At 36.0% G+C, this 24,606-nt stretch overlaps 1 protein-coding gene across 2 annotated transcripts in view; it reads right to left on the reverse strand.

Moving 5' to 3' along the window:
* The window catches only part of LOC18443002 (Aldolase-type TIM barrel family protein), a 39,339-nt gene that overhangs the window by 8,917 nt on the left and 5,816 nt on the right, over positions 1–24,606 (reverse strand). The window contains exons 1-3 of one of the 2 annotated variants that reach the window (XM_011628240.3): positions 18,900–19,174; positions 5,644–5,856; positions 3,920–4,015 (exon numbers count right to left, since the gene is read on the reverse strand). In XM_011628240.3, the coding sequence (XP_011626542.1) occupies positions 3,920–4,015; positions 5,644–5,856; positions 18,900–19,034 (444 nt within the window). In that variant the 5' untranslated portion in view covers positions 19,035–19,174. Of the gene's footprint in view, positions 1–3,919; positions 4,016–5,643; positions 5,857–18,899; positions 19,175–24,606 lie in introns of those variants that run through there. The other variant, XM_020672686.2, reaches the window with a different exon arrangement.

The raw sequence follows: 24,606 nt of genomic DNA on the forward strand, positions 1-24,606 counted from the left end.
AATCTACCAAGCAATAAACATCCAAATGAGAGACCTGTAGCATACACATTAACTATCCACTTCAACAAAATGAAAGATATCTAGTCAAGTTATTCTCAAAATCAAGTACAGAATCCTCAAATCCAGAACCTGCAAACAATCAAATCAAGAAAGTATTCACCATCTACTACCAAATAAGATATTTAGATTTAGGCTTTCATGAGAAATCACGTTCCCCCCGCCAGTTTTCTTAATTTCTCCAGTGACCTAGACAAGCATTTGCATGAAGTCTGTCAAGTGTGGCTTTTCAGATAACCATCCAATTTTGCATAAAGCTCATTTGTCTCAAGTGAGATTTATAGTTTTTAAAACCTGAATAACCCAGATATTGTTCTAGAGCCTCAAAACATGCTAGGTATCCTTAGTATTGGAAAGCAGATGCAACAGCAGCACTTGTTCAACACAACAGCTGTATAAATCTTGCTTCCCAATTTTTTATAAAGAAGTTACAAAAGCAATTTAAGTAGACTCAGAATATATTTGAGAGAGGTTCTAAAAATCAGTGATATTTGGTAGATGTTGGAAAAGAAAGGAGTTTCTAGAGGATATATTGACATAGTGAAGGATATGTATGAAGGAGCGCTAATGTAAAAACTAGTGGAGAGATAAATGACTTTCTAACGACAATGAAACAAGAGACAACGTCAATGCAAAGCTAGAGCTTTAAAGAGATGCTTTCGAATTTAAAGGTTTTAAAATTAGCCGGACTAAGATAGAATATATAGAATGCAAGTTTAGTAGGAGTAAAAATGGGGAATTACTTAATATTGATGGCCAAAAAGTATCTACAAGAGATTATTTTTGATATCTTGGGTTGATAATCCATGAGAAATTAGAGATTGAGAAAGATGTGGGGTATAGAATAGAACTAGGTGGACAAAGTGGCGATGTACTTCTGGAGTCTCATGTGATTGTCGCGTACCAATGAAATTACAAGGGAAAATCTATAGAGCGACTATAAAACTGGCCATGCTTTATAGGATGGAATGTTCGGCAATCAAAAAAAATATATCCATAGAATGCATGAAGCAGAGATGAGGATATTAAAATGGATGAGTAGCAAGACAAGGAAAGAATAGAACTCATAATAAATACATCCAAGGGGACTTAGGGCTAGCTCCAATAGGCGATAGGATGAGGGAAAGTAGACTTTGGTGGTCTGGTCATGTACAACATCAACCGAGAACAACATCAACCGGGAGCATAGTTGCGAGGATCTTGGTCAAGGGGTAGCGATCCCCCCCACTTGGGATCTCAATCCGGCGATCCTGGAGCTGGAGCCCGAGTGGTACTGGTTTCCTCCCATCAGGAGCTCTCGATTCCTAACTTAAAGGGATATCGATCCAAGATTGCAAAGGATCTTGATCCACACTCCAAATTGTCTACATAATTTATGATTTTCATTAGTTTGTATTATTTCGAAGTATATTATAAAGATGGAATTATTTCATATATTTAATTTTTCTCTTTATTTTCATTTAAAATTTGTAATTTATAACAAAAACATCTTTTCTTGGATTTCGTAATGCTCTTTGTGTCATTTCATGCATTTATTGTATCTCACTTCAAACCCTAAAAACTTTTCCTTGATTTTTAATTGTTAAAATTTTTGTACATTATATTTTTTACACAAAGTGTCTTTTCTATCTTTCAAAAGTGTCTATTAAATTAACTATTTTTTCTTATTATACTATTCGGAAGCATATGAAAATAATGATATTTTTCATTGATTTATTTACTCTCTGGATTTTTCATTTAAAGATTTTTGTTTATAGTAGAGAATCTTTTCTTAAATTTTGTAATTCCCTTCGCGTCTTTCATTCTAAAATAATCAATTTAATATCATTTCATGCATTTATTGTATCTAACTTCAAATCTTTCCCAATATCTTTTCCTTGAGTGCTAATTATTAAGATTCACACACACACACACACGCACACACACACGCATGCACGCACGCACACACACACACACACGCATGCACACACACACGCACGCACACACAACTTTCAAAAGTGACTACTCAATTGATAAACTTTTTTTTATTTTTTATTATTTGAAAGTGTAAGGAAATAATAACATTTTTCATTGATTAATTTATTTTCTTAATTTTCATTTAAGAAGTTCTATTTATAGTAGAAAATCATTTCTTGGATTTCGTAATGCCCTTTATGTCTTTCGTTTCTTAAATAATTAGTTTAATGTCATTTCATGCATTAATTGTATCTCACTTCAAATCTTCCTAAAATCTTTTCCTTGATTTTTAATTTGTAAGAATTCCATACGCTACATTTTCCATACGTTACAATTTTTTAACACAAAATGGCTTTTTAATTTCGGATAAGTTCTTCTATTTATAATAGAAAATCTATGTCTAGATTTCGTGTTTTTCTTATGTCTATCATTTGTACTCTTATATCTATAGACTCTACGTGTACTCCTTTTTTGGATTTCATAATTTTTTATGGGATGGCCAATGTAAAACATTGCCAAATCTTGTCATGAATCCAAGACTTATGATTAGAATGGCAGATTGGGATTCATGTAGCAAACCCTAAATAGTTGGTATAAGGCTTAGATGATAACGATGATGATGATGATGAATTGTTTATGGGACTTTCTGGCAATAAAGTTCTTATTAGCATGCGCTCAGCATATTAATAGTGTTAAAATATTGATTGTTCATTCTTTGAGTTTTAGAACATCACTTATGAAAAATTCGATATGACATATTTGTATGTATATGCATACACATACATTTATGATTTATCATTCAAGTAATTACAATAATATATAACAATTGAGGACACCATGCACAAACACGCACCCAAACACACACACAGACACGCACGCACGTGCACACACAGACACGCACACATCTACAAATTATAATATGGGGTGTCCCCTTTGCACTCCCATATACATATTATACATATATAGGGTAGGGAGCTTCAGCCAAGGTTCAATCCCAGGCTCCCACACCCAAACCTACTCCTACTCCCAACAACTATGGTCAGGAGGGTGAATTGGTTCAAGTTGAAGGCTTTAAAAGAGCAACAGGAAGGCCCAAAAGGATGTGGAAATGACAAAAGATGTGGTGACTTGTAGTTTGAATAAGGGTATAGTTCTTGATAGAGTGGAATGGTGAAACATGATTCATGTAGCTAACTCCAAGTAATTGGGATAAGGTTAGGATGATGATGATGATGATGATAATGATGATGATGATGATGATAATGATGATGATGATGATGATGATGATCATTGAAGGACAAATAAATTTAGAAATTTTGAAGAGGGAGTGATACGTTCATTAAACTGCAATCTGGCCCAAGGGCTTCTCATTAATTTTCATGTTTGTCATATATATTATGTAAGCTACGGTTTTCCGGTTGACAAGATTGAAGATCAAAAGCCACATTTCTTCCACAACTTAATGTTTGTGATGACGTATTTTCAACCACATGGATAAAGAGGTATGAGATAACCAACCCTGTTTCCAGCAAAGTTTAAGGCACAGTCGCCATAACTTGCTAAGATCTAACTTCTAGGAAAAAGGAACACTTGATAAGATATTCACAAAATCCAACAAAACCTACAAAAAAGGTATACCTGAAAAATATGAAATCTGAGGAAGAAATCCCCAAGTCTCATTCAGTTTATATGATGCATGAGCAGAAACATCTAGTTCTTCCCACATACACATATTCCACAGTGACTAAGCAAGCAATAACAAAAGCTGAAGAATGAAAAAGAGAAAGTGGTAGAGAGAGCGACACACACCCCCCACACAGAAACAGAGGTATTAGGAACCTTGCTTAGGAACATGACAAGTTCTTAATGCCGTACGTATATATCGTATTGTGAGCAAGACCAATACCTGACCAATGACATGGCCTCCTGCTTCCCGCCCCTGAACAATAATTGAATCTACTCCAGCACAAATAGCCTTGTTCGCATCTTCAATAGAGCCAACCTTCAAATAAAAAACTGCACATCAATAAAAATAGATAACAAAAATCACCAACAAAGAACCTGTAAACTAACATACAAGCTTGACTAGAAAAATTGCGGCTACAAAACATTAACCATAGTTATCATGACCAGACCGGACCACACAATCTGAGTTATCGAACCACCAAATGGTGCCATGGCCAGTCCGATCTAAAGCATAAAACTGATTTGGTCGAAAACCAGTTAAAATAAGTGTTTGGCCGGTCAAACCATTCGATTTTGACTGATTCGACCAAATAAACAAAATTGAGAAAGTTTCCTTGAATATCTTTCATATTTTAAACTATTATTCTTATTCTTCTTATGTATTTAAAATATAACCACCTGGTTTGACCATGGATCAAACCGGTTATGATTGGACTAAACCCCTCATTGCTTTGATGGCTAGTTCTATCCTGATAATTATGGCATCAATTACCACTTCAGTATAACTGAAGCTATTTTTGTGAGAAAAACATATTTTTGTGAGAAAATATAGTTTCAGACTGGATACATATTACTTTTTAAAAATACTTCAGATATGAGAGGTGGAATTAGAGAATATAAAAAAGTTCCATATGTTCATCCGAGGAAGACCAATTTCATGTCCAAAAACCCCAACATTAATGCAGATGATCGCCAAGAATACGCAAAGGGAAATTATAAGTGGAAACGACATTTTCACCATATAAATTTCAATCTATTGCAATGAGGACCAATGGGATTGATGAACTTTGTTCTTTCGATTTTGAAATACAAACTCTAAAAGAAATTTCTCAATCAATGCCAATTAGAATCAGCACTGGGTATCCCAAAATCACTTAAGTTCAAAGCAATGGAAGCAGAAACAAATTTTTTATTGAAGAAGAATATAGATAAATAAGTTTTGAAAATTCATTGAAAAGGTAAAGAACTGCATTTGAACCAATTCTGCACCCAATCTAAAAAGATGTCAAATACTAAAACTTTCTACAGATGAACATAAACTTGTAGTCCTTCTCATATAGGAGTTCCTGAAATGACTGGATTTTAGCAAAATGACAATGCATAGAAGTGGGAACTTATGGAGTCTTCTTCCACTTACAGAAACAATAAAGAAAATGCCATCACAACAATTGTATTGTTAAAAGGATTAGTTAAGGGCATGTGAATTAATATGATAATTATATAATCAATGTTCATTATGTACTTAAAGTATACTATCCTGTATTGAACATCCCAACTTACTCAAGGAAAACACAATTTTCAATGATCATTTATTTCAATATGGTATTCAACAAATCTTATTCCAAATAAAATATGGTATTCAACAAATTAAATGTAAAAACAATTTCATATATTCTAAAATCCAAAACGCTCACATTGACAAAGATATTTACAAATTTGTGAATAGCTTTCTTCATATTTAAGATTGATAGACAACATAAGCAAATAACTAACAAAACCATTTTCCAAGAAAAACACAAGTTTACCCTCTTCTCATAAAGCAAGGCATGCAGGAAAAAACTTGTCCCCAATGAGAACAAAATTTAATGAATAGTTAGAGAAAGAGGCATATTACTCATAGCAGAACAAGGCAGATTATGGTGAAATATAATAAACAAAACTCACTTGGTGGACAATCTTGGTGCCAGCTTCATGAGCTTCATCCACAAGCTCTTTAGGATAATCACCCCATGAGACCTGCAACACTGCAACTTTCTCCTCTAATATAACTTTCACATTGTCCTTATGTGGAAATGCCAAAACCACACCCACACCAAATGGCCTGTCTGTCAAGTTTCTTGTCTTTCTTATTAACATCTTCAAGAATTCAGGTGACTCCTGGTTACATCATAAATTGAGCAAAACAACATTGTGTGCTCTATGATAGAAAGTTTATCAAGCATACATATATTTGTCAAACATAAATGGGGAATTTATCAAAAAGCACCCAAGAAACAAACATTCAAGATATCACCAATTTCTTTTTCATTTAATTTCAAAAAGTCCAACTAAGGACATATAATCATGAATTAGAATTGTTGAGATATTAGGCGTGTTTTGACGGATAAGTAAATGTTAAACAATCGATATCTTAGGTGTGGTTTGATAAATTTCCAAAATAAATTTATATAAATTGATCACTTCTCAAGTTATGATATTTTTGTGAACCAAAAAAATGAGTAACAATATGAAATAGGCTTACTAATTTTTTATCAGCTTTAAGATATTCATTGTCTTGTAGAGGAAACATGTATGGCATTATTAATCCCGAAGCATTGTTGTGCATAGGAACATTTGTTACAACCTTAGGGGTGGCAATCAGGTCAAGTCGACCCGCAAGATCCGAACTGGTGTCGTGGTCCAGGTCCAAGCTTTGGACCCAGCTGTCAGTTCCAGGTCCAAATAACTTAGACCTAACATAGGTAGGGTTTGGGTCTAGGTCCAGGTCTAGGTTCGGCATGGACACTATCAGGTGGGGTCTGGGTCCAGGTTGGGCTTATACACAATACTTTTTTCTTTTCTTTTTTTAATTTCTAGACCCGAGCCCAGTTTTCGATGAAACCTAGTTGGGTCGGTTCCCCTATACAACCTACATGTAGTCCTTCATAAGTAGCCTCCATAAAATCCATAATAGACAACTCTGGATGAACTTTAGCAAAACCCTGGATGAACTTTCAAGAGAAGGCAAACATGATAAAAAAAAATCATTTAAGAGAAATAACACCAAGTTTACCCTCAAAAATAGAGCTCTTTGTGTAAAGGTTCAACTAAAAGGATCCCTCCAATGAAGGGATCAATAATTCAAAGCAAACCCAAATCACAAACTGGAGAATGTCTTATGAAATAAAAAAGTTCAAAAAAATCGCAGTTCAAATATCTGCCAAATCGTAATACATGAGCCCAATAATAAGAGTTACAAAATGGTAAATTGCCCAATTATTAAGAGAATATTAACAAAGACCAAATCAATCAAAGACTATCTAAGTAAGAAGACTTCCTGTGCATAATTATCAATTCAGTAGCCCAAAAGCGGACGGCATAAGTTCACAATAAATGGGATTACACGGCATTAGTTTTTGGCGGTGAAACAGGAGCGAGAAATAGATTTCAATGTCAACGCCATATTCTTCTCTCTAAAGGGTTTCCTTGTTAGGGTTTCTCTATTAGGGATCAATTAGGGTTTCTCTTGCTTTAGTTGCATAGAAACGATGATATCAGAAGAAGGTGTTCTTGGAAAGCTCAGGTGGAGAGGCTCTTGAGGTTGACCAGAGCGTTGCAGTGGGATCACCGACCGTCAAGCATATGATCCAACATGGATATGCAGATAATGGCGTACCTTTTCCCAATATTGGAAGAAAGATATTTGCCAAGTTTACAGAGTATTGCAGGTGCCCTAAAAGTCGCAGAGGACAATACTCAGGAGGAGATCAAGAATTGGGATGCTTAATTCGTCAGGGTTGATTGTGTGATCTCATTCTGGTGAAAAACCCTCTTCTCTCATCTGTTCCCTTGTTCTTTTTAGTTTCCCTGGTGATTTACATTTGAATTCTTGCTATGGTGTTTTGTTTTGGTGGATCTTGTGATCCAATGATCTATTTTTCTGGTTGTTATTTTCCTATTCTTGAACATGGATTTCATGGGTGGTTGTTTTCTTGATTGATGTTGTTCATTAACTTTCTTTTTTAGGCAATTGTTGATCTGGTTCTCTTTTTTGTGTCGATTTTGCTTTTGCTGTACTATTTAAAAGTTTTTATGGACTTGGGTTTCTGTCTTTTGATGCATTATGTTTTACTTATTCTGAAATGAAGAAAGTCAGTAAAGGATTGTGGTCAGCTGTGCTGTTTTCTTGGTTAGTGGGCTAGCATTACAGTCTTTTGATGCATAGTCCCTTGGGAAGGGCTGTTTATTTCATTTACATGCTTTCTTGAGTATGGCTGTGGTTTCTTTATGAATCCTTCTTTTGATGCATGATCGGCAAGGGGGCTTATGCATGAATCCTTCTTTTGTTTGGGCTTTCTATAGAAACATCTGGTGTTAAGAATGTATTTATTTTTGTTATGAGATGCAGTGGTTCTTATGGAAATTGATTTTTTTATCAATTATTTTAATAAAGGACTGCTGAAATCTTCTGTTAAGTTTTTTGTTGTCCTTCTGATATGTTATTATAATAAACTCTCATGGTCTGTTCTTTTGGGCTACTGAATTGATAATTATGCACAGGAAGTCTTCTTACTTAGATAGTCTTTGATTGATTTGGTCTTTGTTAATATTCTCTTAATAATTGGGCAATTTACCATTTTGTAACTCTTATTATTGGGCTCATGTATTACGATTTGGCAGATATTTGAACTGCGATTTTTTTGAACTTTTTTATTTCATAAGACATTCTCCAGTTTGTGATTTGGGTTTGCTTTGAATTATTGATCCCTTCATTGGAGGGATCCTTTTAGTTGAACCTTTACACAAAGAGCTCTATTTTTGAGGGTAAACTTGGTGTTATTTCTCTTAAATGATTTTTTTTTATCATGTTTGCCTTCTCTTGAAAGGTCAAAGTTTATTGATATGTCATGGAAATTTAGCAAAACCCTGGATGAACTTCGAGAATTATTTTTTGAAAAGATTTTGGATGTCAAGACTTACATCATGGTTAAAATAAGGTTTATAAGAGGATGAAACATAAATTCAATCTTCAAAGTGAAAAACATCTAACAATTAAAAGTACAAAGCAAAGAACTTTCTTAGAGCATCTCATGACAACAACGCAGCTTAAAGATGAAGAGATTTAAGTAATAAATGTTTATTGGAGACAGTTGTCTTCTCTTTTTGGCAGAATCAAGTAAATGATTTAATTGGACATAGGCAAGTTCAGCTCCTTGTCTTTAAGACAATAGCTAGCCCACTCAGACATCTCTAGATATGCAATTGGGTTTTACAATCACTCGAGTTAGAGGCCAAAACTGATGTAGCATGAAGGGAGAAAGCAGGAAATAAAAATAAAAGATTGTGAACGTATTTTCTCTCAAAACCCATGAGGGAATCCAACCCAAAACGAGTCTTGAAAAAAAAAAAAAAATATATATATATATATAGATATATATATATATATATATATATATATATATATATATATCTATATATATATATATGGAAAACGTTTATATAACGTTGCAACCTTAAAATGTAGAATCAAAGATGCATCTAAAAATCCATCATAAAGGGTTGTTTGGACGTTGGAAAACCCTCTAATTGATCATCTCAACATTGATATATATGAATATGCAAAGATAAAAAGATTTTGAGTCCGTGAAAGAGTGTATCTTGCAACACATTATCTGAACCGTCCATTTTCAATATTTTCAAGTGTTTTTAGATCTACTTGATTTGATCCTTTTTTTAGAGTTTAAAAGTTTATAATTAGAGATGAAAATAGATTCTCAAGCCATCGTAAGAATTTTTTATGTCAAAATTATATTTATGATAAAATTTAGTGGTGCACCTTAATTGGATTGTTCAAGGTTGCAACCTTATGCAAACCACTATATATATATATATATATATATATAATCTTCTCAACTCACTTTCTTTACAATAGATCATATATTTATTAATAAATAAACCGTAAACTTCCAAAAATATCTACAAATAAATGTTGAGTCATGCAACAAAAAATTCATGCTCACAACAAGCATCCCGTACACAATAAAAAACACACAAACAATATCCCACACACAAGAAACCATGCACACACCAATCTAGAGAGAAAAAACTATTTCCTTGATTTATTGACAAAAAAACAGAAAAAATAAATGCTTAAGCCTTTCTACTACTCTCTCTCACTCTCTACAACTCGCGTCTGATGCATCTCTCTTTCTCTCTTTACAATGCCCCTAACTAATGCCTTCCAAGGCCTCATGCTAATGCCCCTATAGACCTCACAGCTAATGCCTTTCACGCTACCTCTAATAAAACTCACATTCTAATCCTAAAAGGACTTTAACTCCTATCATGCAACGCAAACCTATGTATAATATGATAGTCATAGGAGTGCCGTATATAATCCTAATCAACTAAAACAAGATAGAACCCAATCCAATTAGGAGTCTTATTCACTAGGGAGTCAGCGATCTCTAACACTTCCCCTCAGCGCTGGCTTACTACTCGTGGTGCCAAGTCGGCCTCTGAACTTCTCAACTCATCCCTCAGCAACATGCTTCACCTCATCACAATGACATGGGTACAATTGTCGCTCCTCATGTTGCAGCATCAACTATGATCCTGTTACCTTTGACATCACCTACAATACCTCTACAATAGACTGAAGCTCCATCAGTTCGCAAAGTTCGGAGTGGACCATCTCCAATGGTACCTTGCAAAGTTTGGAGTGGAGCATCTCCAATGGCACGTTTGGAAAGAAGTTTGTTGGAGTAAATGGTTGTTGATGTGCTTTTTTGTACTGACAACCTACACATACCATTTGACACCAATCTTCTAGGTGTGGAATACCCCTCACGAGCAAGACATGCATGCCATAAATCAGCATATCGCTCCTGCGAGTTTTATCAACATATGCAATCCCTATAGATAGAACATAAATTTCCTCCATCTGATACCTGTGCATGATCCGATCTCCCTCTATCTTCACCTTCTCGAACACTTTGACATCATCAGGTCCAAAGACACAGTTCCTGCAATTGTAATCTGTGGAACCAAAACCAAATTCTTTGCCATACCTAGAACATGATACATGTCCTCTAGGATAGTCCTCCACTGTTACTCCATCGACAAACATGCACATCACCCACATTTACAATCAGATGCACTGAATTATCCACCATTACTATTGCATGATTGCCTCAAACTTCCGTAGCCACACGAACTTCTTGAGGTTGCTTGCCATGTGGTGTGAACAGCCAGAGTCCATTAGCCAATCAAACAAGTAGTCAACAACCTCTTTTGCACAAGGCTTGGTTGCGTCCATGTCAACCTGGTGAGAGAGAGAGAATTCTCCCCATCATGGTGAACTTTGATCGAGGTTTTGTCCATAACTTGCGCAAACCCCTCTCGTGCATCCCAGTCACCATTGTTGCCCTGCAACTCTAGCAGTGTATCTGTCACAGCGTTCACGTTCTCTGTCTTCCTCAGCATTTTGTATTGTTTCACAAATTGGCCTGGCTTTCCACAATGATAACAAGTTTTTTGTTGTTGCCTATCCTGTGAACCATTGCTACTACCTTCCTTCTCACAAGGGTCTGACTTCAGGGGCTAATTTTTATTTTTCCTCCCCTGCCGCCCATGGGTTGCTGCAAAGCCTCTTCGCTCCTTTACAAAGAGCCTTGCCACCTGTCTTGCTAGAAAGTTGATCTAGCTAAGCTATAAAAGTACAACTTAGTGAGAGAAAACAAGCACAAAGAGAGAAAATGGGTGGGAGTCAAGCTCTACCAAAAGCTACAAGCAAACTATTGTATTTTAAAAAAAAAAAATTCACAATCTGAGTTCAAAATGGCACACCCTAACCCTTTATGCATGTTGCTTTCACATTTTCAATGCTCGTTAAAAGTTACCCAATTTCCTACCAAAAAACTCACAAGTTCCTACGTATATGCCCACTCCTAATTTTGGAAATTAACTTTCATTGCGACTCTCTTCCCCCCATTCAAAGCTTATTGAAACTAGTAGTCCAAGTTGGACTTTTGGGTCTCATGTTGACCTTATACTCGGTGAGATCTGGCACATTGAATGTGGGGTAAGCACGGATATGCGGTGGAAGTTCAATCTTCTAAGAGTTATCCTTGATCCGCTCAAGTATGCGACATGGTCCAACCTTCTTTTCTTTGAGCTTGTGGTAGGCTCCTGCTGGAAATCTTTCTTTCCATAGGTATGCCCACACAAAATCTCCTTTATTGAAGACCTTTTTGTGCCGATGGGTGTCAGCCATTTCTTTTTACTTTGCATTACTTGCTTCAAGCCTTTGGTGAACATCTTTACGGATTTTTATCATAGATTCAGCAAAGTCATCCAACACTTTGTTTGGCTGAGCTGAATCTGGCAAACGGACAAGATTGAGGTAGTGAGAAGGAATGCGTACATAAATCACCTCAAAGGGACTCTTTCCGGTCGATCGATTCACCATTGAGTTGTAAGCAAGCTCAACGTGAGCAATTACTAAATCCCATTGTTTTGGTCTCTTTCCCAACAAGTTTCAGAGAAGATTACCAAGTGTTTGATTCACTTGACCATCCGTTTGAGGTAATGTAAATTAGTTCCAAGTCTTTTCCATGAGGCTCTCCAAATGTGGCTGAAAATTTTGGTGTCACATTCAAATGTAATTGATTTGCGAATGCCATGATGCTTAACTACTTCTCAGAAGGAGAAATTAGCAAGACATGAGGCATCCATTGTTTTCTTACATGGGATAAAATAGGCAATGTTAGAGAACTGGTCAACAACCACAAAGGTTGAATCCATGCCTCTTTGGGTCCTTGGTAAACCAAACACAAAATTCATGCTTATATCCTCCCATAGACATTTTGGAACTGGTAAGGGAGTGTAAAGTCTCGTATTTTGAGCACGACCCTTTGAAACTTCGCAAAGTTGGCATTGCCTCAAATAGTGATTCACGTCTTGATCAATTCTCAACCAATAATACTTCTCCTCCACTAAGGACATGGTTTTGTCACAACCAAAGTGCCCACCCAAACCACCGGCATGCAGCTCATTGATGATGCCCTCTTGTAAAGAGCATTTGGGTATAAGCAATTGAACCCCTTGAAAGAGGAATCCATCATGGAGTAGGAAGTTCCCTTGCTTGCCTTCGTTACATGATTTATCTAGGTCATCTTCATATATCCCTTTTATTTCCTCAAAGGCAAGGACACATGCACTCAAAGTGTTTAGTAGCATAGCACGTCTACTAAGTGCATTTGCCACTTGCTTAAGTCACTCACTTTTGTGCTTTAATACAAAACTGAACTCTTGCAAAAATGCCACCCACTTAGCATGCCTCCCACTAAGGCTAATTTGATTATTGATGTACTTGAATACCTCATGGTCCGAGTTCAAGATGAACCCCTTTTGAATGAGATAGTGTCGCCAAAGCCAAAGGGCTTGCACAACGACATCGAATTCCAACTCATATGTTGAGTAGTTCCGCCTAGCCTCATTGAGTTTTCGCTAAAAAAGGCTATTGGATGCCCTTCTTGGCTGAGCACTCCAGCAATGCAAACTTTTGACGCATCACAATCTAACTTAAACACCTTATCAAAGTTGGGTAGCGGAAGCACAAGCGCAATTGAGAGCGTTTCTTTGACAAGTTGAAAGCTCTTCTCGGCGGATGACGACCACTGGAATTCTCCCTTCTTCATGCAATCAGTCAAGGGCGCTGAGATGATGCTAAAATTCTTGATAAACCACCGATAAAATGAAGCCAATCCATGAAAACTTCATACATCATGGATGCTATGAGGTGTATGCCATTCTTGGATAGCCTTCACTTTACTTTCATCCACACATACACCTATATACGACAAAACAAAGCCTAGAAAAACTAGGCAACTTGTCAAGAAAGAGCATTTTTCATTTGAATATAAAGCTTTTCACTCCTTAGGGAGGTTAACACAACCCTTAAGTACTCAATATGCTCTTTTGGGTCATGATTGTACACAAGGATATCAGCAAAATACACAAAACGAATTTGCCAATAAATGGACGAAGAACCTGGGTGCATCAAACAAATGAAAGCGGTAGGAGCATTGGTGAGACTAAATGGCATGACAAACCACTCGTATAGACCCTCACAAGTTTTGAATGCGGTTTTTCATTCATCACCCGACTTAATTTGAATTTGGTGATACCCATTTCTTAGATTAATTTTCAAAAACACTTGGGCACCTCCCAACATATCCAACATATCATCTAACCTTGGAATTGGGAACCAGTATTTGATAGTGATTCCATTGATAGAACAACTACCAATGCACATGTGTCATTTGCCATCCTTCAATGCCGGCACCGCACATGGACTCATGCTTTCCCAGATAAACTCCTTGTTCAGTAGCTCTACAACTTGCTGATAGAGTTCCTCACACTCTTTTGGGCTCATATGGTAGTGAGCTTTGTTCGACATGTTAACACCGGGTAACAAATCAATTTGATGTTGAATATCCCTTAATGGGGGTAGCCCATTTAGTAGATCATCGGGGGTGATGTCCTTGAACTCCTCCAAAGGGGGTTTCAACTCACTAGGTACACTCGTGGGTCTCACCTCTTCTTTTGCAACCAACGCAAACATGACTCCACTCTCACTTTCTTTCACAAGCTTAAACAAGGTAAGGAAGTTAGTACCCTCATCTTGGATAGATGTAGGCGAACTCTCTTTCTTGCTAGGCAAAAGCATAACCTCCAAATTACCCATCCGGAATGTGCAGGTGTTTTTGCGGCCATCATGTATGACTCGCTTGTCAAACTACCATGGCCTCCCAAGAAGTAAGTGACATACATCCATTGGAACGACACCACATCTTTGTAATTTTTACCCAATGAAAAAAAAAATCTACGCACTTATCAAAATAAAAATAAGAAATCTAAGAAGCATTTAGTCACTTTTACCTCATTTCCTTTCTTGAACCATGCAGTTCAATAGGGTTTTGGCTATGGTTCGATTTTTTGCTTGAATTTTCCACCATTTCTTGCGAGACAATATTCTCACAACTTCCTCCATCAACAACAATGGCGCACACTGTGCCACCTCATTTGTAACAAGTTTTGAAGATATTGGATCTCAGCTAATCCTCGACGGAGTCCACCTTTGGAGTAGTTAAAGCTCAGCGAATCACCAAGCTCTCTCCAGCCTCAGGTTTGATCTCTTCCTACACCCAATTTGTCTCCTCATCATAGGTGGACTCTGCGGTATCCTCTACAAACTCTTCCTCATCTCTCTTCCATGATGTTGACACGAGTGTCCACTTGTCGTCGCAGATACTCACTTGCTATGCGTCCAGTTTGGCCACATCTGAAGCAAGTAAGAGGCTAGTTAACTTGCCTAGACTACCTTCCCACTTGGGCCGACCCACCTCAGCCAATTGTGGAGTTCTTTGGAAGATCCTTATTGGTGTTTCCTCCATTGGAAGTTTCACCCTTTGAAGATGGGTAGAAACTACGTACCTCAACATACTTTCGTGCACTGCCACAAGAAAGTTTCACCTCAACCTTCAACGCTAGTTGATAGTCGTCATTGATTTTCCATAATTGGTGCATCTCTACTTCATTACAAATCGCCAACCGCTATCCACCAACATACCTTGAAACAAGTTGTTCCTCGGTTTCTTGGATGTCATTTCGCGCTATTAGTTTGTAAAATTCCTTGGTGTATTCAGCCGCACTCTTTGTTTCTTGTCGAAGATTATTGAATTGTGAAAAGAACATTTGAGTGTAATCAATTGGTAGAAATTTCTCCTTCAACCTCGATTTCATTTTTTCCCAAGATAAAATCTTAGGCTTTCCTCTTTTTTGGCGCATCTGCTGGACTTTGTCCCACGATACCAAAACATATACCCAAAGCCTAAATGCAACGAGTTCACATGGAGCTCCTACGGTGTTTCCTTGTAATCAAAGTACTTCTCAATGGCACCATGGAACTCCGGTAATTCAAGTTTGATAGAGTCCTTCACAAGCATGGGCCTGGTTTCATGGTCATTCCTTTGTCGACGCCAATTGGCAAAGGGATTTACATTCAACTCATCACTTGAATATTCCTGGCTGAGTTCATGTTCACTTTGAGCCTCTTGCCGCTCGAATCGCAAGGTAAACTGCTCAACTTGCCTATGAAGTGCCTCCAACTCTTCATATCTTACATTATTCACTTGGTAGTTGCCACAACCACCTCTCTTCCTTCTTGCCGCCACAGAAAATGATGTGCTAATGGAGATAACACCATACCCAAGCCTAAACTCATGCTCTGATACCAAATGATGCGGCTAAGCTATGGAGGTACAACAACTTATTGAGAGAAAACAACCATGAAGAGAGAATGTAAAGAGAGAAAAGGTGGGAGCCAAGCTCTACCAAAAGCTACAAGCAAATTGTTGTAGTTTTAAAAGAAAGTACATAATTTGAGTCCAAAATGGTACACCCTAACCCATTACGCATGTTGCTTTCACATTTTCAATGCTTTTTAGAAGCTACCCAATTTCCAACCAAAAACACGCACATGTTCCTAAGTATATTCCCACTCCCAATTCTGGAAATTAACTTTCGTTGGGATTTTCTTTCCCATCATTCAAAGCTTATGGGAACTAATAGTCCAAGTTGAACTTTTGGATTTCATGTTGACCTACAGCAAAAGTCCTGATTAACCAACAAGTTCTCCAACTCGTCAGCATGGGCCATGTGGGTCATCCTCACACTGCAGTTAAGAACCCATCAAACTCTGGTTTAAGCCCACGGATAATCAATCTCTGAATATGCTTCTTGTTGATACTAGACTCCTCATCAAGTTCTGAGATTTCATTGCATAGGTTCTTCACTTACAAGGCATTGTTTGCTCGAGAGAACAAAGACGAGAGGACATCCCATGCTTCCTTTTTGTGTTTTTTGAGCTCCTTCTGGATCAAAAATTTCAGCACATACAACGTCTTTCCCGCTCAGATCTTCTGCTTCCACAAGGCTTCTCCATCCACAACTTCTTCCAATAGTGCAACAATATCGCTGCGTTCAGCATCCCCTAGAGATCTTGCCCTCTCAAATACAATTCCATGCAGGATGGTTAATCGATGTAGTTGTAGTTACCAGCAAGTTCCCATTGTCTGCAATGTCAACGGTGTTTCCTTCAGTTCTGATGCCCCAATCTTTCTTGAGCACCCACAATCGAGCTCACTTTGATACCACTTGTTGAGTTGCCCAGCGAAAAATTCACGCTCACAACAAGCACCCCATGCACAACTAGAAACACAAAAACAATATCAAGCACGCAACAGAAACGACATGCACATGCGTACACCAAATCTAGAGAGAAAAAACAATTTCCTTCATTATCAACAAAAAAAAAAGCACACAAAAACACTCAAGTCTCTCTACTACTCTCTATACAACTCACGTCTCTCTCTCTTACCCCCCCCTACAAGGCCTCACGTATTGCCCCTACAAACCTCACTAATGCCTTCCAAGGCCTCACGTATTGCCCCTACAAACCTCACGGCTAATGCTTTTTACGCTACCTTTATAAAATTCATATTCTAATTCTAAAAGGACTTTAACTCCTATCATGCTAACTCAGCCCTATAAGGATAATCACGGAGTGCTCAATATAATCCTAATCAACTAAAACAAGACATAACCCAATCCAATTAGGACTCCTATTCACCAAGGAGTCGGCGATGATCTCTAACAATAAAAAGGCACAATTGCAAATATCTACAATATGATCTAAATACCCCTAACTATACAAAATTTGAAGACCAAACTAAACATATACTTTCCTAAGAAGTACATGTACATGTACATGTACATGGGGTTGGGAGGAGGTTGCCCTCAAGGTTAAGACGTTCTAAAAATTTCATATTGCAACAAGAAATCATCATCCTTTTGCTGTTGATTTTAATCCCACAAAGTTGTGATATGCCAACAAATCTATGTAATCATGGGAAGTAGACTACAATGTCAAATCTCTGTTGCTGACCAACACTTTTACTTCGTACCAAAAGCTATTTCAATTTCAGGAGCTTGCTGTTAAATGCTTGGGTTAGAGGTTTATTTTTCAACCTCTTCCTTTTTGTATTCTTGTCCGGCATGTTGCATTAATATGCAGAGTACTTCTTGTCTCAGTTGTTGCATTAATATTCCAGGTTTTCTGTCAAGCTTTATTGGAATTTATATCCAATATTTGATCCACGTGCTCAAAAAATGGAATTGTAGATGTTTTAGATGGCATCATGCTGCGCGTATATCAAGACTATAATAACTCTGAAGGCAGCGGGAAGGGAGAAAGCACACAAAGAGAGAAAGGAAAAAGAAAAAGAAAAATAAAAATCAAAGATTGAGAGATATGTTGGATCCACCTTAAAAAAAAAAATAAAAAAAAAATCCTTTGACAAGTATCAAAACTAATTAACCTTGCATATTTCTTTCCTCGAAATCAGATCATACATGTATAGACAAAACAATAAAAAGACACAATTGTCCTTAAAATATCAGCAATACTAAATCACCGAGCTATCCCAAAAATCTCTATAAAATTTAAAGACCAATCAAACCATGTTGTTTCCCAAAAATAAACCCTAAACACCTAAAAAGAAAAGTAAACCCTAACTAAATAAAGAGGCCGGACAGCATGACGCAAGCCAACACAAGCAGAACGCTTCTTCGCCACAAATTGAGATCAAATCAGAAGGGAAGCAACGAAACCCGGAGCTGCACCTCAATCGATACTTAACAACAGTTGAGCAAATGAATAAACATACAGAAAACGCTGTTTCAAATCCTCTCGTTAAAAGTTCTTATTTTTGGAGTAAAAAAACCATGGAATATGATGCATTAAACATAAATGTATAGCTCCATAAATATGGCGGCAAAACCAAAAGAAAATATAGCTTTAAGTAACAAACAGTAGCTTAGAAAATTGATATTAGCCCTCTTAACCAAAGGAGTACACAAAACTATGGGCTAAGGCAGCAATTCACAGAGATTTAGCTAAACAAATTACTTCCCACTCACATGACAAATCTAAATGTTTACCTTCAATATGAATATTCAAATTTTGCTTCCTAACTGACTTAATTACTTATTTTAAAACCACTGCATTCTAGAGAGATCAGATGAATAAACAAAAATCAGAGCTTCAAGTGAAGGAAAGAAAGAGTTCTCAGAGGGAGAGAGAGAGCATTAAATACCCAATCTGGAGCTCTGAGAAAACCAAGGGCGCCAGCGTTTGCGACCGCTGCAACGAGTTCAGGGCCCGAGATATCGGGACCAAGGGGTGCCTGCACCACACCATACTCAAACCCTAAAATACCTCTCCAACCCATCCTCTCTCTGCGACCTGCTCTCCTTAGCTTTGTTTTGCCATGGTGCCACGCTTTTTAAATGGTGCTAGCCGCCGTCCAGCGAAAATGTACAGAGAGAAATAAAAAATGAAAAAAACCCATCCCCTCTCTCTATCTCACCTGCTCTCCTTACCCACGATGTCACGCTTTTTAAATGGTGCTAGCCGCCATCCCTCGAAAATGTAGAGAGAGAAATAAAAAACAAATAAAACAAATATTATTTGAAGTTATCCAAAGAGGTTCGTATAATGTGGACCGATGGTTTAAAAAACGGATCGATGACCCGGATCAGGCACCAAAAAATCGATCCGGATCGAAAAATCGGCTATTCGGATCGAAAATCGAGTGGATCGGTAAGAATAAAGCTTAAAAAAAAATTCGAAAAAATTATTAAAATTCATTATAAATATTATTTTTTAATAATTCAATAAAAAATGAAAGTACTCCATTAAGAATTTTCATGTTTTTGAATGAATATGCGAATATTGATATGTTAATCGCCATTCAGCATTTAATTTACAACACACAAAAGGATAAACATAGAATTATCATGAAATAAGTATATCAACATACATGGACTACAATAAACCATAAAATTAATAACATATGATCTAAAAATAAAATGACAGACGACGTCATTCTTCTTCTTGGTCACGCTGGTGCCATTGATTGAATTCGTCTAACAATTCATTGATTCGATCTAAAAACGAATCATCGACATTAGCAGGCGTCTGACTATTCCCAATTCCCTGAGTGTTAGTGTTTTGTTGTGTTCCCGATCCAAAATCCCTGAAGCTTGTCCATCCTTCATGCTCACCTACACTGTCGTGCTCATCCCTACATTGTTGTTGTTAGGACTCGATATGTAAATAATATGGCTGGGATAGGGTGGCCTCAGCATCATCATCTCTCTCATTTTCTCTTTGAATAATATGGATTAAAAAAAAAAAAAACAAATTTTCAAAAATATCGATCATGGATTAAAAAAAAAAAATCACAAATTTTCAAAAAATTCTATCATGGATTACAAAAAAAAATTCGATCATGGATTAAAAAAAAAAAAGCACAAATTTTCAAAAAATTCTATCATGGAATACCAAAAAAAATTCGATCATGGATTAAAAAAAAAAATCACAAATTTTCAAAAAATTCAATCATGGATTACAAAAAATTCGATCATGGATTACAAAAAATTCGATCACGGATTACAAAAAATTCGATCATGAATTACATAAAATTCGATCATGGATTACAAAAAAAAAAAAACATAAAAAAACAAAAAATTTCATCGTGGATTAAAAAAAAAGAAAAAAACAATTCGATCATGGATTACAAAAAATTCAATCATGGATTACAAAAAATTCTATCATGGGTTACAAAAAACAAAAAATTCGATCATGGATTACAAGAAAAAAAAACAAACATTTTGATAATGGATTACAAAAAATTCGATCATGGATTACAAAAAAGTTTATCATGGATTACAAAAAATTCGATCATGGATTACATAAAATTCGATCATGGATTACATAAAATTCGATCATGGATTACAAAAAAAAACAAACAAAAAAAAACAAAACATTCGATCGTGGATTACAAAAAAAGAAAAAAAGAATTCGATCATGGATTACAAAAAATTCAATCATGGATTACAAAAAACTCTATCATGGGTTACAAAAAAAACAAAAAACAAAAAATTCGATCATGGATTACAAAAAAAAAAACAAAAATTTCGATCATGGATTACAAAAAAAAAAACAAACATTTCGATCATGGATTACAAAACATTCAATTATGGATTACAAAAAATTCTATCATGGGTTACAAAAAAAAAAAAAAAAATTCAATCATGGATTACAAGAAAAAAAAACAAACATTTCGATCATGGATTACAAAAAATTCGATCATGGATTACAAAAAATTCTATCATGGATTACAAAAAAAAAAAAAATATTATGTTATTCCGTACGGGACTCGCCGATTCACTGTACGGGACTCGCCGATTCCGTACAGTGAATCGGGTCAACGTGCAGAATCGTCCGGTTCTCTCTAGAACCGAACGATTCTCGTTTTTTTCACCGATTCGAACCGTCCATGGCGATTCCCGAGTCGAACCGGGCGAGTCCGATTCGACTCGGCGTTTTTTTAAACACTGATGTGGACGCATCAAGAGCATGTACACGATGCTTCTCTAGGAGGATTTTGTTTTGATATCAAACTTTAGTAATCACAAGAAATTTGAGTTTTCGAACAGTTAGATCTACCCTCTAAAATGGGATGATTTTTATTCAATATTAACACATTATTTTTTTTGACGGCTTAGAGGGTACAATTAAGAAATATTTAATATTTGTTGTTAATATATGTATTAAAGGGTTATATACAATGTTGTCAGAATCGTTTCGAAGTCTTTTTTGGTTTGATGAGAAAAATGAAGCAATTTGTTGCTTCGCCCAATCCAGAGAAGGCCTCAAATTTTTTTAAAAATTTAATGTAAATAAATTAAATATTTATATATAAAATCTATAAAATAATAGAAAAAATTAAAAAAATTAAAAAGATGCTTTTATATAGGTATTTATTTTCTCACCGAAGCATACCCGAAGCAGACTGCAGCAACACGGAGCAGCACACCACACTTCTCTTCGCTTCAGTTTATGCTTAACATTTGAAGGCTTCGGCCTCTTCAGTCTTAGCGAAGCAAATTTAATAACATTGGTTATATTCCCAAATTTGGGGTCCTAAAACTAATTTTAAGTGAGGTTTTACTTGAGGGAGTAAATGAACAGTATACTCTTGAGGGAGTAGAATATCTTTGGTAACAATTAAAGTCCCCTCTAATGATGCCAAGAGTTGTTGTTTGAGTAAACAACGGTAGGGACGGCAACGGGTCAGGTCCAATCCAGCCCGCTGGACCTGGACTGAACCCAAAAATATATTGTGGGACCTGAACTCTACCCAAAGATTAAAGTATATATGTATTGGTTAAATATATTTCATATATTGGGATCCAAAAATATTATCGAACCCAGACCCGACCCCTTGGGTCCAAGTTTTGGATCCATAAGCGGACCCGGAATAGGTCCGAGCCCATTGCCACCCTTAGATTGATGGTATGAAATTTATTTCCATATTTAATTATAAAACTTTAAAGCTTCAAACATAGTATAGATCTTGTGTATTTTTATGAACACTTAAATATCTCAAAAATGAACAATTCAATAAGGGTGTAATTTATATAAGGCCGAGGCCTAAATAATTAAAGGAAGGAACACTTTCAAATCGGGTTAAAAGATGTTATTTCAATACTAGAAATATTTGTGATAATTATACAGTTTAAAGCAATAGTTTAAAAATCGTCGATGCGATCCGGAATCGAGTGATCCAAATCGGGTATCAGCCACGCCGTTCTAGTTCAAACGAAAAAAAGGGATCCGACCATCCGTACCATTTTATTAATATAAAAACACTAACATCCCCCGAATTGACGTCAAGAACCGTGATTGCTGACGTCAACCATAGCATCACACGTATTGCGCGTCCTTGACATGCACATGGCCCTAGCATCAACCTACTCGCTGCTTGTGATAATTATACAGTTTAAACTTTAAAGCTTCAAAGATAGTGTAGATTTGTGAACACTTGAAAAACTTTAAAATTGACGGTGCGAAAGTGCATTATAAGATGCACTATGTCCAAGGCTTGAAATCCATTTTTTCATGTCTATACATCTTGAGGTCAATATGATCAATTTGAAGATTTTTTAGCATCGAAACAACTTCTTTTAGTGAAATTTTGAGGTGCGCCTAAATTTGATTGTTTATGGCTTCGCCCTTATAACAACTTTTTCTTTAAGATAAACATCACAAGATGCAATATTTCTAAAGCTTGAAATCCTTTTTCATTTTCACACTCATACCGCGTTTGAGATGATCGATTGTAGGGTTTATTGGTGATAGAGCAGTCTTTTTCGTTGAGGTTTTTAGATTGCATCTTACTTCTATACTACACGTTGACACCTTGTATAAAATTTTCCTAATAGTTTGGCAATTAGGTGTTCACCAATTCACCCATTTTCTTGTTTACATCAGGCCGTGCAAATACCACACTTGTAATTTGTTACTCCTCTTAATGTTTCCGATATTTTGTATGACTAGTAGATTTAGGACAGCGTTTATATAAGGCGTCAATATTGAATGAACAAAGAGAGAGACACCTCCAAATTCTTCCAATAGAGACGCGCCTCCAAATCCTACCTAAAGATATAGTTTTGATACCGGAAATCCTTAACATAACCTAAAAATCTATTTTCATTCTTAATTATGAAAATTATACCTCCAAATAAGCATATTTATAAACAAGTTAAATTTATGTAAACAAACAATCCTATAGGATTGTGAATAAAAGAATCATTTATCTTTTGTACAAAGAGGTGACAATGATTCTTATCACTGAAAATTCAAAATGAGCGGTTGTAAGAATATCATTGAATAGACACAAAATTCTAAAAAAAAATTCTCAGACTTCGTATCTCACCCCAAGCCATTCAAGTTTATACCTAACGAATGGAAATGATTGTAACCTCTATATACAAAAGATAAATAGTTTCTTTGAAGACAATCCCTCATATAATATATCACAAGATACGCTAATTTTAGATGTTGAATTTTTTTTATATGTCTTGAGGTCAAGATGATCAATTAGAGGGTTTTACAATATCAAAGCAAAATTTTCCCAAAGAATTTTTAAGGTGTACTTTACTTATTAAAATATAAAAAATACAAAGCAAAGACCATTTACTTTTAATACAAAGAGGTCACAATCACTCTTGTCTATCATATTTCAAATTGAATGGTTGTAAGTGCGTAATTAACTAGATTCAAAGTTATGAAAAAACAAGAAATGGATTCTCAAACTTTGTGATGCCATCCAATTTAACATTTAATAGCGAATAGTAATTGAGACCTTTTTTAAAAGGTCTCATGGAATACAATCCCATGTAAAATTGATACCTTATACAAACCATTTTCCTAGATTCATTGGCAGCTAAATGAGACCCAACTTATACATGGGGAGAGGAATATGCCTTTCTCTAAGTGGGTGGTGACGCAATTGATGACCTATTAAATTGGAATTTGGTGATAGCGTATTTGAAAATTGGAACAAGTCTTTCCAAGTTTAACTCTCAAAAATAACAACAGGAAACTCGTCCCAGGATTTATTTTTGTTCAACTATGATGCTTCCAAACCAAAACCTGTGCCCTATGAGATTTAGGTAGATATTAGAAATTATATTTACTAGTAATTATTAAATCTATATTTAGATGGGATTTTTAGATGACAAAAATTATATAAGCTTGACACCTTATATTGTAGAAGTAAGGCACACCCAAAAAATCAACTAGCAATGGTTATTTCGACGTCGAAAAACCATACATTTGATCATCTTGACCTTGAGATGTTTGAAAAAAAGAGGGAAATTTAAGTCCTAAATATAGTTCATTTGGTAACATATCATCTAGACACTACATTTTCAAAAAATTTAAGAGTTTCT

This window comes from Amborella trichopoda, chromosome 4 (assembly GCF_054954075.1).
Source record: "Amborella trichopoda isolate Santa Cruz 75 chromosome 4, AtrichopodaSantaCruz75HAP2 v2.0, whole genome shotgun sequence".
Lineage (NCBI taxonomy): Eukaryota > Viridiplantae > Streptophyta > Magnoliopsida > Amborellales > Amborellaceae > Amborella > Amborella trichopoda.